The following is an 18,576-nucleotide window of genomic DNA, read 5'->3' as shown; positions in this document are numbered from 1 at the left end:
CAATCCTACCGATATTCAAAATAAAAAAGAATAATCTTAGCATTAAAAGTAATATTTTTTCATAGATGACTCAAATAAGATATGCGTCTCACAAATTACGACCCGTGAGACCGTGTCACACAAATTTTGGCTTACACGAATAAAGGTTTCATTGCCCTAACTTCATCTGAAAGACATGACACCAATCGTTGTACTGAAATTTCCGTGTGTTCTCAAAACATAAAGTCATTTGTCCTTAATCATTTTATGTAATAGTGGATTACCACTAAAACAACTACTTTAAATTAAAATAATACAATAAAGCCTCACCATTAGCTACGCCGCGCCTCTCTCTCTCTCACACATGGCGACCCCTTTGGCTTGTCTTCTCGTGGCTCAATCCTTCGGTCTCTCTTTCACGTGAAACCGTTGTCTCATAATTAAACGCCTGAAAAATATATTAAATTTTGGGAGTTTTTGTTTTCTTTTTTACTGCGACGAAAATACCGACTAAAAATATTTCAGATTTCTTGAAACGTTTCTCACTCTCCACCAACTGCCCTTTGTCAGGAACTCCACCGTAAAGAAAAGACAAAAAAAGAGAGGACAAATTGCCCCGCTCCAGCTCCTTCGATCATCCGCTTTCCACCGGTTTTTTTTTCCTTGACCCATCGAGATTTTGTTCGTTTTCTTGAATTTTCGTTCTTCTTATGTGTTATATGTGGAAATTGCGTGGTTCTTTGATTGAATTTGTTGGATTGTTTTATTGAGATCGAAATTCTTATGAAAAAGGGATCTGCGATGTAGGGTCTGCAATTGTATGATTTGGTTTGTTGCCCAGTAGCTTGAAATTTGAAATTTTAGTTATTGATTGTTGGATTGACAGTATTTATTGTTGGAATTTAGTCTTTGATCTTTGATGGATTCGAAGTTTCTACTATTGGGTCATTCAGTTTTGATGTAAAATGATTGGTATAAGTTTCTAACTTGGCGATGTTCACAAAATTGCAATCTTTTCGTTGTCCATGTTTTGCTGTAGATTCTACCAAGCGTCATTTTTTTTTTCTGTTTCTTTTCAGATTGAAACATGTTCATGAACTTTTGAATCAGCTGATGATCGCCCTTCGTCATTTAATAAAATAAAAGAGTTTGTGATTTTCTCTTATTTTTTTGGTATGTTTTGACTACAGCTCCTAAATATTCACAACTTCTGCTTTCGATTGTTTGTTTGACAATTTTAAAGCTTCTTTTTTATTTGATCTTCTTTGTCTCTTCACGACTCGCGTAGTCAATTTCAAACTAGTTGTGTGTATGTGAGCTGAATCTGGAAGTATCTTTGCCAATTGCCAGTTTTGAAATCTAGCGCCGTCACATTTTTTAAGAATTGTTTATCAAAAATCAATAGTTTTAGTTACTGGAGCATAATACCACATTGTTCGACTTGCTTCAAGTTGACAAATAACATCTGAATTTGCATTCTTTGCGACAATTTCTGATTCCAAAGTAAAATTAACTTTAAGTTTGCCTTTTTATGCAAGACTTGTCCTGTTTGTTAATCGTTTTAATGTTGTGTTGTGTATGTTGAGAATAAAGAATGATTAAAATGGCAGATTATCAGATCCCCTGCTATTTTTATGTTTCCAATATGATTGAGACATGTCTGAATATTTGATCTTGTATTTGTTTTTTTTTTTAATCCCATCCCCTTTACTGTTGTATCTCGCATCAGATTACCTTCGTTGTCTTTCTTATTCTTCTGAAGATCTATGCAAACTTTTCGGCAATATTCGGTACCAGTTCTCGGCTCCATAGAATTCTGAAGTATAATAACAGATATGCAAGGGGAAAGAAGTTCCCTTGATTCTTTTCCTGAAACAATTGATTTGAATCAGGGATCTATTCCCAATGACGGCTCTATGGATCACTCCTCTTCTTGGGATAACCTGCTAAATCCAGTTGAAAATAGATTGTCCAGTTACATGGTCGCCTCTAGTGGCAGTAATATTAGTTCTACTAATGCTGTTAGCAGTCGTGCTCAGAATTTTAGTGGTTGGGACCAAGGTGAATCCAGCTCCAGTGCAAATAATCAACAGGATCGAACTTTCGATCATTCAAAAGTGAGGCTTGGATGGTCATCCTCTTTCGGTCCATGTTCTGAGACTGATGCAAGGACAGACAATTTGTCTTTTGAACCATCTGATTTCAGTAATGCTAGTTATGTCGGCAATCAGGTGACTGGAATATCTCTGAGAACGCAAAATTACAGCTCCAATCTTGGTTCACAGGATGCAACTTCAAGCCATCGACCTATGAGGGAAAGTAATGGCCATGGAAGTCTAGGGGCTAGTTTACCTCATAATCTGTATAAGTCTGGCCGATCAGAGGTAGTGAAAACTTCGAATTTCAATGGTTCTTCCAACGTGGCAGCTGCTTCTGGAAGTTCTAGTACATTTTTCGAAATAAATAATGCATCAGGTTCATCTACGGGTCCTTGGGGTTCATCCTGCAAGAGAAAGACTGTTGAAGGTAATTCAGGACAATTTTGCCATGGTGGGAGTTCGAGCTCAAATCAGCCAGTGGAGAATATGAAGCAGAATCCTATCTATGGTTGCCAATCTGGCCCTGGAAGTTTAAGCATATCATCTGAACCTCTGAATTTGCCTTTAATTAATTGCTCAGACCAACTAAATTCAAGAGGGGTTGGAATGAGTAGGGCAACTCCTGTTACTTATTCGTCAAGTGTTCCAGGAATTCCAGAAAGCTCGGGCAGAAATCCTGTTGGAAGATCGAATACAAGACACCATGATTTGGTTCGATTTGATGCGGCTAGAGGCATTCCTTTGAGGCGTCCTACTGCTTATGCTGCCCAGTCGCTTACAAGACCTTCCTCAAGTAGTGGATCTTTAGAGTTGAGATCACCAGTTGTACCGCCAATAAATCCAGGCAACACCCTTGATCAATCTCATATAATACCTGTATCTGAGGATTTAGGTACACATCCTTACCCTTGGAATAGATCTTTCAGCACACGAGGTGGCAGCTCCTCAAGGTTGTTTGTTCCCTCTGGAGAAAGGGGTTCTGCCGTGCATGATGAAGTTAATGCCAGAATCTCTGTCAGAAATAATCCCGATTTTCCCATGCTCGTTTCTGTTCCTGAGACAAGAAATGTTCCACAAGACCAAATTGACTGGAGTTTTGCCCCTGGAACTTCTGCATCTTCTAGAAATCATTCGTTTACTTCTCGGATTGGCCCAGGTTCTGGTGTGCGTGCATCTCCCGTAGTCTTGTTGCCTCATCAGATACAAAGATCTCAAGCCCATCAGAGATTCTCGGAATTTTTGCCTTGGAACGCCACTCCACGGATTGAATCTGATTCCGGAGTTCGGAGAAGTCCTTTTGTGCCTTTCCCTTCTGCCTCATTTTCAGCAGATGAGGCACCAAGTACTAGTCTTGGACAGCATCAGTCAGATCAGTGGCCAGCAGCGTTCTCAATTGATACGACAAGTGATGATGCTCATGGTTGGAATGCTTTAGCTGCTGTTGAGGGAAGGCATAGACTGGTATGTGTCCTTTATTGAAGTTGTAACTGATGTGATGAATACTTAAAATCTTCAAACATAAAATTCCTTTGTTTTCTTTAAACATATTTGTGATCTAAAAATCCTGTGACCTGCACCGATGGCTTATAAACCGATGGAAGTAACTTTTGATAGAGTAACATTTCATAGTTTTATATAATAACCCTTCCAAGTTATATATCTCGACCGTAAGTATTACTTTATTTCTGGTCATATCATTGATGCACGTACACATACTTATTTTTGCTTACTCGGATGTAAGTTTTTTTCATTGCAAACTGGCTGCTCTTTGTTTCTCTCATTCATTCTGCCTTATCGAGTCTTCCTATTTGTGGAGGCATAGAGTGAGGTATTTTGTGTTCAATTCTTGGGAACTCTGACCATTGATGAAGATCCCATTTAATCAATTGAGAAGTCTTTTTAGCATATCCTGTGATTGCATATATTTTATTATTCATTCTTTTAACTAATTGTGCCTACTTGGTTCCTTTGTGCTTGTAATGTTATTCCTGTGAGTTCCAGTGGTTTGCGCTAATTACACTTTGTCCTATTTGATTTAGCAGATCCGTCAAGTCTTGAGTGCCATGCGAAGGGGTGTCCACTTACAACCTGAGGTTTGTTCAGGATCAGCAATTTAGATTTCTCTCATTAATATGTTGTCAAATTTGATTGAACTCTTTTTTTTATGGAAGGAAAATATCCAAACATATATCTATTGAGACTAATTGCTACTAAATTTAAAAATAATTATATAGTTGTTTTTTTTAATCGACAACTTTTATATGATTTTCAAAGCTACCTGATCATATCCCAAATTCAATCGAGCTTGTGGTTATATATGGAAATTTACATGCGGAATCTCTGTTTGTACTTTTTTATTTTTCTCGAGGTTAAAATTATTTTTAAATCTGTATTTGGAGTCTCAAAATTTGTTCCCACAACGTGGTTTTGTCATAATAAATAGACAAATATACAAGGAGCTTTTCCCAATTATCCTTACCGTGTTCTTCTAATTTGTAGTAAATGTTATGTTTGGAAATAGACACTTGGAGTGCTAGCCCAAATGAAATTTCATGCGGTGATTTATCTTGATATACATGGATATTTTTGGAATTTTTAATTTTTGTAATTTCTAGAAGTATTCTTCGAATTTACTTGTTTAGGAAGTATACCGTTGGAGCCTAAAATGAAAAGGTATGATGTACACATGCCTAATATGTAGAGAGAGATGCCTATGGAGCACACAGAAGTTGTATCCGTCAATTGTGAATTGTATGGCTCGACTAGGCAGATGTTGGTGCATGCAATCAAGACCTTTGAAATATTTTATGCGTCTTTCTATTGCATAAGTAGCACATAATTTTTCTAGGTTATAGGTGGATGATGTAAATATATGTTAACCCTTTTCCAGGATTATATGCTGATCGACCCTTTTATCAACGGATTTGTGGAGATGCATGACCGTCATCGAGACATGAGGCTGGATGTGGACAACATGTCTTATGAAGTAACTCTAGTTTACTTTAATAAATACTCTCTACACTCTTGAATTTTGAAGAGAATTTTCAGGGTCAGCAGCTTTTAACATTTCCACTGTCTATGATAGGAATTGTTAGCTTTGGAGGAACGTATAGGGAATGTTAGCACCGGATTGAGCGAGGATAAAATCTTTGCCTCAATGAAACAGAGGAAGTATAGAGTATTTGGCGTCGCTCTGAATTTGGTGCCATGCTGTATATGTCAGGTTAGATCAATGAACCTGCTAAATTTTTCGTTTAATTTGCATCCCATACTTATTCTTTTTAACGGATCGACTCCGAGTTTTTTCTTTTCACTTCCACTCGACTATATCAGGAGGAATACATTGATGGAGATGATATTGGGATATCAGATTGTGGGCATGAGTTTCATGTCAACTGCATCAAACAATGGTTGACACTAAAGAACTTGTGTCCCATTTGTAAAACAACGGCTTTGGAAGTTTGAGAAATAAACTATTTGTTTTGGGGGCGAGCATGAACTATTCCCTCTTGAGGACTCATTGTTTTGCTATTTAATCTTTGGTTGGACACGACTTAAATCATGCTAGTTCGACCCTAAAAACCCTTTTGTTTTCCTCCCCCCGAATCTTGTGGGTTTGAAGCAAGAATGGTTGTGCTTTTCTGGGATTGAGGAGCGATGATGGTATAAATTTGAACTGTTAATTATGGTCACTTAAATTGAGAGAGAAAAAAATCCTCGATTCTATGAATTATTAGACGTAATAATGTGGCAGCAGGAGACATTTGGTTATATATTCAATTGTTCGAATGGTCTTTTAAGGCTGGCATCTTGTTTCCTTTTATTACAGGACATATTTGATAACTGTTGTCTTCTCTTGTTTCAATCATGCAACGCAAACCTTAATTTCTAGTCCTATATACCATGATGTCAATACTAGTGAATTGTGTGTGTATTTTTTAGGTTTTATTGTGTAAAATGAAGTTGGTAAATTACTTTCACCGTTTCACCATCGCAAATCTTTCAATAAATGTAGAGATTAGCCACTAAATCCCTGTCTTTTTTTAGCAAATTTTGCTTCAAATTATCATGGAGTACGGAGTAAAATACAATTGACCCACAAAAAGTTAAGGCTGATATGTCATCAGGAAAAATAATTAGGGAATCTCAAATTCAAAAAATTAAAAAATGGAAGTTTTGGTCTTTTCCCATTTTGAATCATGTGTCATTGGCATCAAAATAATGCCATCAATAGGAGTTCCCCTGTTTCTTGTCTTGAATTCTTTTGCTCACTATTCTTGTTCTTTTATGGCTATGTTTATGTGAAGCAAAAACGAGTTTGGCATTTTGAGGACCATTCCCTATATCTAAAGGGAAAAGGCCAAAGCCCCCATGTGAGAATCCACTTATATTGTCTTTATTTACAAGATGTGGCACTATCGTGACTCTTAAATTATTGATCTTCACCATAATATAAAAGTAGAAATAATATAAAATCACTACTTACCCACATACATATGATTTCGAATTTTTCACATAAATGAACAAACTACTTTGTCTTCCATCCATCAACTCACTCCATTTACTTTTTATGCTGGCATATACCCTCTCATCCAATTTTATGTTTGAGTAAATCTCTTATGAGACGGTATCACGAATCTTTATCCGTGAGATGAGTCAATTTTATCGATATTCACAATAAAAAGTAATACTCTTAGCATAAAAAGTAATACTTTTTCATGGATGAGCCAAATAAGAGATCCGTCTCACAAAATACGACCCGTGATACCATCTCACACAATTTTTTGCCTTCATGTTTTTATCATCTTGAACATTTGGACTAACTTGATTTTGTAAATCCAGGTATTTATAGTAAATCTATGAGAGCATGCTTCGATTTCTAGTATATATCAATAATTGTGACCATAATTAAATCATATGAAAAATATAATATTTTTTCACGAGTGACTCAAATAGAACATTCATTTCACAAAATTGACATATGAAATCGTCTAGCATAAAATTTTATGAAAAAATAAATACTCAAAATGATTATGACGATTGAAAGGAGAAAGATACGTGACAAAGTTAGAATGAGCATTGATACCCTGTACATTATCATTGTTAAACATGACATTATTCCTAGTAAACCTATAGAACACATTAAACATGGGAACCCCACCTCCAACCCATAAGTCCATTATTATTGTTAGTCTATGGTCAAAGGAAGTTGAACAATAAAAAAATATGTGATGTATCTTGCCTCATTCATTGTCTCTCCACAATCAGGGCCACCATCAATATCATGAAAATTATAGATTTATGCCTGCCACCTTAACAAGTTTAAGCTCATAAGACTTAAAATTTAAAAGAAAAAAATAGAATTAAAATGCCTCTTGAGGAAATATATTAGGAGTAGGTCTCTTGTGAGACGGTCTCACGAATCTTTATCTGTGAGACATGTCAGCCCTACCGATATTCACAATAAAAAGTAATACTCTTAGCATAAAAAGTAATACTTTTTCATGGATGACCCAAATAAGGGATTCGTCTCACAAAATACGACTCGTGAGACCGTGTCACACAAGTTTTTGTTATATATTATATTGACATCGTCCTCTAGCGTTTTTGAACATACAAAAATATATAAGCACGGTGAAAATTTTATAAATTTAAAAGAAAAAAATAGAATTAAAATGCCCCTCGAGGAACTATATTAGATTGGCATCGCTCTTGAAAGTTTTTGAAAATATAAGCTCCACGAAAATTTTGATTGATCCAAATTAAGTAAATTGGAGTATGAAGTGAAGCTTTTTATATACCAATGGTTGAGTTTGAGTAGTACTAACGTTTTGTACAAAGTAAATCAAATTTGTCACAAATTAACATGACATTAATTAAGTGACTTACAAGAAGCATAAATTTTCTACTGATCAATATATTTACAATGTATCTAAATAATTTGGTTCTCCTTTCAAAAACAGATCGATTGACAAATTTTTTTGATGGATTAAAACTTAAACAAAAAAAATGTTACATACAAAAATATATGCATCATCGAAATCCCACATATGTACTCATTTCCGGGTGTCAAATTTTTTGGGATTTTTTTATATAATTTATATAATATTTTTTTCTTCTAAAATCGAATTTATAAAATTTTTAATCAAAACAAAACGACGTCGCTGCAATGGAAATCACATGAATTCTGCACTGGACTCCTGGGGCCACGAGTCGCGAAGCAATTTCAGCAGCATTTGCGCCTTTCGCTTAGCTCTCACCGTGCAATCGCTCTGCACCAGCAGCAGCAGCTGAGTCAATACGCCGGCTGCCAACGCATTCTTCTGGGCCTTCTCCGACGTCGAGCACAGCGAGAGCAGAGCTCCGGCTGCATACTCGGTGGCGCGGTCTGAGACCTTCAAGATGATTTTCACCAGTAAGGGGACTACCATGGCGTGCGAGGCGAATGCTGCGCAACCTGATTGGATCCGACATAAAAGTTCCACCGTCGCCAGTGCTCTCTCGGTGTCGCACTTATCGAACTCCACCAGCCTGTCGACCAGCGCCTCCACCGCACCTGCCGCAATAGCCTTGTGCCTGTGCTGCTTCGCGAGGCATAATGCGAATAGAGATTTGATTCCTATCTTCAAAGCACTGGGATACGCCAGGGTATGTTTCAAAATCCCAACAATTCCATCAAAAACTCCTTCGACGTCGCTGATTTGAGCTCGGAGCTCAGGCAACCTTATCCCTGCCACGACACTCTCAATCATTGCCGCGGAGTTTACTCGAACGTCGATAGAGGAATGGAACAGTAAATTCACCAAATAATGAATCCGATTCCGGTCAGCTGCCACGTACATGCAGTCCTCTTCGGTTAGCGAAAACATCGCCAAAGTCGCGAGCGATTCGTGATTCACACAGACGAATCACAGTCAACAGCCGAGAACACGATCGAAAGCAGAATCTCACGTCCATTACTCGCGACAATAACCGCCCGGTTCTTCTCCGAGTCACGGGCGAGTCCTCTAACCTTCCTCAACGCCGAGATTCTCAAACTCGACGGAGCTGAACCAGACGAAACCTGGTCCAGCAGAGTCCGGACCAAATTGGGGTCGGCCGGTTGCTTGGGAGTAGGAATACGCTCCACTCCAAACGACCGGTTCGCAACACACCACTCCTGGATCAGCCGCCTGAGAGTGTGATTGGGTATGAAGGTAAAGTCCGTCAATGAAACCCGCGTGACCGGGCACGTTGTATTCCCAGTTCCCACCCACGATTCTATGCTTGAACGGTCGAACGTTTGACCGGTACAAACAGTGACCGGGTCACGCATCAGCTCTAAAGATATCGGGCATCGGAAATGGTACGAGATCTGTACGACGTCGTCCAACGGCAGCAAACTCCGAGGCATGTCTCTTATCACCGTCTTTCTTTTCTATTATTTTCTGTTCTTGTCTTTCCCAACTCTCTGCTAATATATATATGTATATATGAACTCTGTGTGAAATTTTCAAGAAAAGGAGAAATAAAGAGGTACAAGTGTAGAAAGAACAATCTCCCAAATCAGAGAAGGCCTCGAATTCTCTTCAACTTTGTTGGGGTTGGGGTTGTGCACAGAGTGGGTACACAGAGACATTTTTCTGCGTTTTTATTGCCCAAATTGTACTGCCATCCAAGCTCCACACGTGTGGTTTCTTGACTCAGGCTGAGTTGTTAACCATGGTTCATTTGGTGGGGTTTGTAGTCAAAGAGAATTTTGAGGACGGGAGCCGAGGAGAAATGGAGGGCGCCAATTCCATTTTGATGTCTACTTCAGTGGGAATCAATGTTTTGAGGTGGATTGTACTTGGTGGGATTTGGTGAGCCTTCGGCATGTACATATATGCCTTAATTTTGGAAGTGGTGACAGTCCTTCCCATTTAAATAAATGAGCTGGGTCATTGTTGACACTGACGGCGTGTTTGGGTCATCTAGTAGATATTATTTTGAATAAAATTCTTTGTTCCATTTATGTTTCAATTTTTTAGTAACAATCATTTAATTCTCATTCTTACAAATTGATTTCATTATTAACTTATTTTGTTCTACTATATCAATAATAGCCTAAGAATTTCTCCTAAGATGCTTCTTCAATAGAGAAATTTGTAATATTATGCAAATTATACGAAGGAACATCTTTTTTTTTCTGCTGAAAATTAAAATTCTGTCTAAATTGAATAATTTTTTATATAATAATGATTTTTTTTTAAAAAAAAATTGAAAGTAAAAAGTTAATTTACGATAGAGTAGGGACAAGGAAAAGGGGGTGTGGAAAAGTATCAGGCGTGTGGGAGGCAAAGGGACTATGTAATGCCTGTGGCCAACCGGGCAAAGATTGCGGTGACAGCTTACAGCCTTTGATTCCCCAATGCACGCACGTGTGCCAGCTAAGCCACGCCACATTTTACTTCCCACCCTTTTTGAATGAGAGAGTTTGGTTTTAGATTCATGTTTACTTAACAATTAACATTGAGTTCAGAAAATTATGATTGATGCTGTTCGAGAAAATTTGGTGAACCGAGCAAGTAATTTCTCGAACAGAAAAGTGTTATTTTCATGTACATGTTGGTGATCGGGAAAGATAAACTTAAGCTGGATAGCTTGTCTACTTGAGAACCGGGTCGGCTATCCAAATGATCCACCCTAGCTAAATCTCAATGGAGAGAAGCATCTAATTTGTCTTTCCGTTTGGCCTAAGAGTTAAGACCAACTGCATGCTCGACAGGGTTCCCCAAATTATTATCAAATGATCGATCATCTCTAATCTAGGTCCAAAAAGAAACAACGAGCTAACATGGGCTTACGGGCCTTAGTTTTAGTTGGCCATTGAAACAAAATCTTGTAGCCAAAAATCTAGGAGAATTTTTGTGGAATTTTGAGTGCAAATGAATCTTGATCAAAATCTTAGTTTTGGGCCTTAGTTTTCCCTGGGGATATTTTTTTCTCTTGCAAACGAATTGCTTCGAGATTTAGGGCATATAAATCTATGAAAGCCAACACTATGACGAGACTCGGTTATTTATATTTTATAGTCTTGTAAGGTCTTTATTTTTTGGCTTGAAATAGCCTGCTTGTGGTATTTGATTTGATTGGATGGGACTTACAAACCTTGAGTATTTTGATTTAAGTTAGAAATTTTGAAAAATTGATCAAATTAAAGCCATAATATCTTAAAGTGGATTGAATTCGAATCGAACCGAATGTTGGTAAAATTTAAGGTTCGAATGACTCGAAATCTTCGAAATTTAAGCTCTGATTACGTCAGAGCTCACATCGCCTCGGTTATGCCAGGCTTATATTGGTTTTCACCTGAATTCAGCTCAAGAGCTCTGATCACGTTATAGCTTTCATCGCCTTGGTCACGCCAGGCTTATAGGGGTTTTCACCCGACCTCAGCTCATGAACTCTGATTACGTCATACCTCACATCGCCTTGGTTACGCCAGGCTTATAAGGATTTTCACCCGAACCCAGCTCAGGAGCTCTGATCACGTTAGAGCTCACATGGCCTTGGTCACGCTAGTCTTATAAGTGTTTTCACCCGACCTCAGCTCAGAAGCTCTGATTACGTCAGACCTCAAATCGCCTTGGTTAAGCCAGGTTTATAAGGGTTTTCACTCGACCTCAACTCAGAAGCTTTGATCACGTCAGAGCTCACATCATATTGGTTACGTCAAGTTTATAAAGGTTTTCACCCGACCTCAGGTCAGAAGTTTTGATCACGTCAGAGCTCACATAATCTTGGTTACGCCAAGTTTATAAAGGTTTTCACCCGACCTCGGCTCAGGAGCTTTGATTAGTTCAAAGCTCACATCATCTTGGTTATACCAAGCTTATAAGGGTCATCTCAGTTGACCTCAGTTCATGAGCTTTGATTACGTCAGAGCTCACATCATCTCGGTTATGCCAGGCTTATATAAGGTTCACCTGAACTCAGCTCAGCCGAACCTTTACCAAGTATTGGGCCGAGCTCCTAGAGCCCGACCGACGTCTCTCAGTATGACTTCGTCGGGTTATTATTTATTAAATAATAGGCCGAGCTCTCAGAGCCCGGCAGACCTCTCTCAGTATGACCTCATCATGTTATTATTTAGTGTTTGGCCCAGCTCCAAGAGCCCGACCGACCTATATCAGGACAGCCCATGGGCCACCGAGAGCTCGGAACACCACGAACTTCTGGTCTCCGACATTTGCTCGATTTGAAAAGGGGGGAGGGGACTTGTGATACCCCAAGGGATAGGTTCGGCCCACTCTCGAAAGCCCAAAAAAGTTAAGCCCACAAAGATATTCAGAAAGTCCCGAAAGGTCATCTTCATGACAGAGTCCGTCAGGAGGTCACTTCATTCACACGAAACTAGTGGGAGTTCATCCGAGAGGTCATCTAGCCCGACCTTTCAAACGCCCGCAATCTCGTCAATCAGAAAGAGGTTGGATCTAATAAAAACAAAAACGGACACCAAATTTTTATTCCAATTTTGTCCTTATGTGATACTAAATATTACACTTTTGTTTTTATTTTTTTAAATTTCAACAATTCAAATAGCACTTTGGTCCCTCGATAATTTGTCAAATTTCACTTTAATCTTTTGATAATTATAAAAAAATTGTACACATACGTGATGTATGTGCTGAGTAACTAGTATGTGCTATGTTTCCAAAACAGATTTACACAATTAAAAATCCCCCTCTCAAAGCTGAAAACAATAATTTATTGTATAATATATGTATGTATACTTGACATATCAGTACTAGGAAATTTAATAGTCAACTAGAAAAAAAAAACAAAATATTTACAAGCTGACTCGAACTGCAAGACAAAACACTCCTTTCTTATTTATTAAATTAATATAATTCCATAACTAAAAGCTGGGGGTTCGATCTTTATTCTTCTCCAGCACATGAATAAAACCGTTCCTCTCTGTTCCCTCCATCCACTCTGCGGCATGTATCTCGCTCCTCGATTCCCCCCTTTCCTCCGCTCAATTTTGAAGATATTGCTGCCACAACCTGTGATTTCGCTCTAACTGCATGCATACTTTGTTTTACATGGGGGTTTGGTGATTGAGGATTCAGTGTTGGGTTGTAATGATTGGATTGATGGACGATTTTCAGCTCAATTGAATTTTCGATCATTCGATGGACTCGATCTGGAATCACGATGGCGTCCCCGGCCTCTCGCATTTCATCCTTGCGGTTTGCTTCGGTTTTGCGTTCGTTGCCGCCAGGTTCATCCTAGACAGATTCATTTTTCGCGTAAGATTTCTCGATCGTTTGATTTTCGTTGTCTGTCAGGAAGTGTGCGTGAATTGAATTGCATTTTTAACGGTGATCACTGGCGGTGGTTGCTTTTAACAGTTTTGGATTCTAGTTGAGCAGTGAGAAAGAGCTCGTGCATTGAGTTGTTTCTTTGAAAATTGACCTAGGTTGTCGTAATTTTTTTTATCGCAAGTGAATTAATGTAGATTGTTGTTATGCATAGAAACTATTTTGGATGAACATTTCAATTAAAGTAGTGTGATGAAAGGACTCCTGATAATTTTTATCGGGTGTATAATATGCATCGATATGTAGAGAAGTCTAGGTAACTTTGAATTGTTTTTATCTATTCCAGAGACTGGCTATCTTGTTGTTGAGCAGAGGAACTACTCTGAAAATTAAAAGGGAGACAAAGAAGAAGATTGTAAAATGTTCGGAGTCCATGTGGAAATATACTATGCTGCTGTTGAGTTTGGTGTTTTGATAAGTACCTACCATGAACCATGGTTCACAAACATCAAGGAGTACTTTAGAGGCTGGCCTGATCAAGAGCTCAAGTAAGGTTTCCATTATACGAGATTGGTTCGATTAATAGTTGTATGAAACTTATTGTCAATTTTCTTGAGAGAGAGGAAGTGTTTACTTGTGCTATAATGTATATATTTCCATTTGTGGTTCATAATAATGTATGATGGTTAGTGCCTTCTGTGTAAATATGAATATGCTGCCATTTGGTCACATAAGATGATCTTATATATGGAGTGATACACCCAAAGATGATCTTATATATGACTGTTAGTGCCTTCTCTGTAAATATGAATACGCTGCCATTTGGTGACATAAGATGATCTGATATATGGAGTGATACACCCAAATGTAGATGTAACTGGTGACATGTGCGAGTAAATTTTTTAATCAGCAAAATTATGTGAGCTCATCTTTAGTTTTTATTTAGTTTGATCTCATGCTATAAGATGTTGGTGATGCGAAATATATCGATTCCTGTGTCCCAAGATAGAAATATCTTCTGTCCCAATGTAATGTGTTATTACTAAGCACAGAACTTCTAAATTCTGCTGATTTGACTGTGGAAAATGTATTGTTCAAAGAAACATTTTCAAGCACTTTTTTTGGGTTGTTCGAGTGCATTTTTTACAGTTCTTACCCACATGTCCAATGACGAATGACTTTCCATTCATAGAAAATTTTGAACTGGCTTCTTAAAATCCAGAAAGTTGCTAATGTAACATTATGGCCTTTTCTAACGGGTAGTATCCCATAATAATTTGCAACTGTTGGAATTTTTTATTCGATCTTTTTACATATTTGCTCCTCACACTTCCGATAGGTTGCATAAACATTCATTTCATGGTTTTCAGCACAGAGGCTATTGACAGATGCTGTTCATCATATCTAATTAGCATTGTTTTGAATTTTTCAGGCTTCCCATAAAACTCATTTATATGGCCCAATGTGGGTTTTACCTTTATAGCATTGCTGCCCTCCTTAACTGAGAAACCCGAAGGAAAGATTTCGCTGTCATGATGTCTCACCATATTGTTACGGTGATCCTGATTTCATACTCACACATCACGAGGTATCATTTTGCTCCGTCTATTTACTAAAATTTTGGGATCATTGCAGCTTTTACATAACTAGGATATGCCTGGTAAATCAACCTCCTGGAATATGAACATAACTTGCAGGCTTCACGTGGACAAAAATCACAATAACAAATAATATCGTGTATTCAATCCGTTCTTTATCGTGGCCAGATATTCATTTTAAGATGTTAGTGGCTTCTTTTTTCTTTTCACAAACCCACATTATTACAGGTTTTTTTTCTCCTCAAAAACCAACATTATTTTAATTATTTTTACCTCACTTCCCATTTATATGAAAACAATTAACAGAAATAAACTTTATTTTTTCATGTGATTAAGATATAGAATCAAAATAAAATCAGTGAGGTAACTATAGTTCAGACGATTAAATGAAATTGTGCATATGAATACAGGTTCTTTCGTATCGGAACAGTTGTTCTCGCATTGCATGATGCCAGTGATGTATTCATGGAAGCTGCTAAGGTTTTTAAATATTCTGAGAGAGAGTTTGGAGCTAGTTTGTTCTTTGGATTGTTTGCCCTGACATGGTTTATGCTGAGGCTCATATACTTTCCATTTTGGGTCATAAGGGCATCAAGGTAAGCATCAGACATGACTTAAAACTTCATTTGTGATTAGGTTGTTATTTTGGCTCTAACTCCGTTCCTTTTCCATTCCTCAGCTACCACTTAATCGAATTCTTAGACATGTCGGAGACATATAATATGGTGTCATATTACATCTTCAAGACGATGCTATTGACATTGCTTGTTTTTCACATTTACTGGTGGATCCTCATATTCTCCATGATCACTAGACAGTTGAAAAATAGAGGAAAAGTAGGAGAAGATATAAGATCAGGTAGGCACCTTATCTTCTGCTGCTAACTGAGATTTAACAAACTTCTAGTAGTAGTTACTTGTTTGCTAGTTGTGTGTTCACAAGTCAAACCGGCTTGGTGGGCCAGCAAACCTCGTGATCCTTATCTACGGAACTGTATAGTGATGGGCCCGGTTGGTCTGAATCCTATACCCGGGACTGTAACTAAACTGGGCTCTTTTTTTCAGTTCTCGAAAGAGTCTTTCATTCATATTGTTTTAATTCTTCTCAATCCTTGAACAGATTCAGAAGATGATTAGTTGGGGATTCTTGCTCCTAGTGAACCCTGTTTTTTGACAAGGGATGATTGATGTTGCTCTCAAATAGGTTTGATCGGTTACTTCCATAGATTGGTTGGCATTCTATGTATCTTATCCTTCTTGCTGTAATTGGGCTAGTACAGCAATGTGTGATATTTCACGTCTGAGTGCGTATTATCTTTTGGGTGTAAAAAATAGCAGGAGTTTCTTGTGTAGATGTAAATCCTACTAGCCAGAATGAAAATCAATGAAAGCACAGAGTAAACTCATCTCCTCTTCCCATTTTAGCCTCCCACGTCCTTTTCTAACCAATAAAAAAATTTGAATTAATTGGTTCATTATCCCCACTTTATTATATATATATATTCACGTGCCGTGTTATCTCATTGGTGAGCACGAAAGAGACAACATAACAAAACTATAATATATATATATATATATATATTAATATATGTGCAAGTGTAATGAATTCCGTAGATACATATTAATTGTGTGAGGTCGGTTGATATTTAAAAAATGTGCATTTTTTCCTTTTCAAGGCTTTAGAAATATCAAAATCTAATACATAATAATAGCATTATAAATGCAGGCGACATTTAAGGAAACACGTCTCAAGGTTAATAAATAATCACATAGCATTGGTGTTCTGTATGGTACAAAGATATGTATTATAACGAAATAGAAACCGACAGATATAATAAAAACAATAATCTAAAAAACCATTTGGTTAACACTATAATAAAAACAATTATCACGAGTGGGCTCAGTTTCGACTGGCCCTGTTAATAGATAACCGCTATCCTAAATTGACCGTCAAAACTGCCGCGTGATGATATGATGTCACCCTGCCAACTCATCAACAACCAAGATTAACAGATAACTGACACGGCATCCAGGAAATTTCCCACGTGCCACAACCAAAATGTAGTTTTAGCACTCCGTGTGAGAAGAGAGTACTTTTTTTGAAACATCAGTATATAATCTTATTTGGCATACAGAATTAAAATTTCAGACTGCAATTCTTGATTAAACAGTCAGGTCTCTATCAGAGCTTCGAAGACGGAAGAACACATGCAGACATCAGCCAAGAGAATGAAACAGCAAGGGAGTAATAATAATGGCAACAGCTCAAAGGCCATGGCGGCGGCGGCGAGTATAACCAGTGATGAAGAAGTTTCCATCATGGTGGCAACTTTAAAGAATGTTATCACAGGTGGCGGCGCTGTTGTCACGGGAATCATCGACCAGCCGGAGCAACGCCGGGGCTTCTTCTTCTTCTTCCGCCAGTTTAACTACTGGAGGTGTTTCTTTCTCATTTTCTGAAGACTTGGAAACTTGCGGGTCCTGCAGAATTAAAGGGTGCTTGGGTTGCCATTTTTTCGTGGAAGAGGAGAAGGATAAAGGTCCGAAGAAGAGGAAGAAGAAGATTTACAGAGGGGTGAGGCAGCGGCCATGGGGAAAATGGGCCGCGGAGATACGGGACCCACACAAGGCGACGCGTGTGTGGCTGGGGACTTTCGAAACGGCTGAAGGAGCAGCGCGAGCTTATGATGAAGCGGCCATTAGGTTTCGCGGCCCCAGAGCTAAGCTTAATTTTCCATTTTCCGATTACACGTCCGGCGCTAACACCGAATCGAGCACGACGGCGACTCAGCGGCCAAATTTACTTCAGCAACATCAAGAAAATGTGATTAATGAAATGCCCACGAGAAATTATTATAACAACAATAATCAAAAGTATTTCTGGGAAACGATGATCGGGGATGAAGAAACTCAAGAGTGGATGAAGACGATGGATTTTAATGGAGATTAGTCAGATTCTGCTAACGCCAATTTTCAAATTCTGAAATAATAACATCAAGAAATGTTTTTTTTTTTTTTTTTTAACTTTTTGGAGAGGAGCTCATTTGATATTATTTGATTCAAAATTGGGCACGATTTGATTTGAAATATAAAAAAAAATTGATGAAGTTCATGTCCTTATTTCATCAAAAGTTTTATTTGTATTTGACTTGAATTCTACGCTAGTTACAATTATATATCATTCTGTCTATTTAGGTTTTTCTGAAAATTTAAGACATCGAGCGATCTATTAAATTCGAAATTTTGGAGCAGAGTGCGATGCATATTTTTTTGGGATCAATTCCATAATTTCGAAATTAGCTTATGATACCTAACATAAAAAAATAAATAATCAATTTTTATCACATGCTACAAATACAAAAACGTGTTAAAAAAATAGTTTTAAATATATGATGGATCAGTGGGTAGTACCCCATTGTGATCTTTAATGTGATTCTTCGGACAAATTTTAATCATTTACATGTGAAGTTGATTAGAATTACAACTTCCAGTGAAGTCTCGTTGATGTTGCTGAAATCAAGGATGATAGTTGGGGAGCTCGGATCGGACCTTCGAAAGGATGATGGGAGGTCGGATCTTCATTTAAGAGCTCGAATCGGACCTTCAAAATCTGAAA

The 18,576-nt window shown here is 37.9% G+C and overlaps 2 protein-coding genes and 2 pseudogenes across 6 annotated transcripts; 3 read left to right on the top strand and 1 right to left on the bottom strand.

The window, feature by feature from the left end:
• The first annotated feature begins 315 nt into the window (after window positions 1-315).
• LOC142539877 (E3 ubiquitin-protein ligase MBR2-like) lies at window positions 316-5,878 on the top strand. Of its 5 annotated transcripts, none has more exons than XM_075645618.1 (6): window positions 316-630; window positions 1,742-3,539; window positions 4,118-4,171; window positions 4,969-5,064; window positions 5,164-5,301; window positions 5,412-5,878. In XM_075645618.1, exons 2-6 carry the CDS (start codon window positions 1,815-1,817, stop codon window positions 5,541-5,543), a joined length of 2,145 nt encoding a protein of 714 aa, XP_075501733.1. In that variant the 5' UTR covers window positions 316-630; window positions 1,742-1,814; the 3' UTR covers window positions 5,544-5,878. The 5 variants fall into 5 exon arrangements, with proteins under 5 accessions (XP_075501733.1, XP_075501731.1, XP_075501734.1 ...); XM_075645616.1 differs by having other exon boundaries at window positions 1,709-3,539; XM_075645619.1 differs by having other exon boundaries at window positions 316-660.
• Window positions 5,879-8,044: 2,166 nt separating this feature from the next.
• LOC142539875 (U-box domain-containing protein 26-like) lies at window positions 8,045-9,904 on the bottom strand (annotated as a pseudogene).
• A 3,048-nt stretch (window positions 9,905-12,952) lies between these two features.
• On the top strand, window positions 12,953-16,470 carry LOC142539874 (ceramide synthase LOH2-like; annotated as a pseudogene).
• A 622-nt stretch (window positions 16,471-17,092) lies between these two features.
• Window positions 17,093-17,973, top strand: LOC142539873 (ethylene-responsive transcription factor ERF109-like). Its single transcript, XM_075645615.1, has one exon. The coding sequence runs from the start codon at window positions 17,299-17,301 to the stop codon at window positions 17,908-17,910; it is 612 nt and encodes a 203-aa protein (XP_075501730.1). The 5' UTR covers window positions 17,093-17,298; the 3' UTR covers window positions 17,911-17,973.
• The last annotated feature ends 603 nt before the right edge of the window (window positions 17,974-18,576 follow it).

Source organism: Primulina tabacum, chromosome 3 (genome assembly GCF_025594145.1).
Source record: "Primulina tabacum isolate GXHZ01 chromosome 3, ASM2559414v2, whole genome shotgun sequence".
Classification (NCBI taxonomy): Eukaryota; Viridiplantae; Streptophyta; class Magnoliopsida; order Lamiales; family Gesneriaceae; genus Primulina; species Primulina tabacum.
Note: the sequence above shows the minus strand (reverse complement) of the source record. Positions and strands in the feature narration are given on the sequence as shown.

What these genes read in the sequence shown, in the direction of transcription:
- LOC142539877 (XM_075645618.1), top strand. Translation starts at nt 1,815, where the DNA reads ATGCAAGGGGAAAGAAGTTCCCTTGATTCTTTTCCTGAAACAATTGAT. An exon ending in TTGAGGGAAGGCATAGACTG is followed by an intron (nt 3,540 to 4,117) that starts GTATGTGTCCTT and finishes TATTTGATTTAG; the next exon opens with CAGATCCGTCAAGTCTTGAG. An exon ending in GTGTCCACTTACAACCTGAG is followed by an intron (nt 4,172 to 4,968) that starts GTTTGTTCAGGA and finishes ACCCTTTTCCAG; the next exon opens with GATTATATGCTGATCGACCC.
- LOC142539873 (XM_075645615.1), top strand. Translation starts at nt 17,299, where the DNA reads ATGTTATCACAGGTGGCGGCGCTGTTGTCACGGGAATCATCGACCAGC.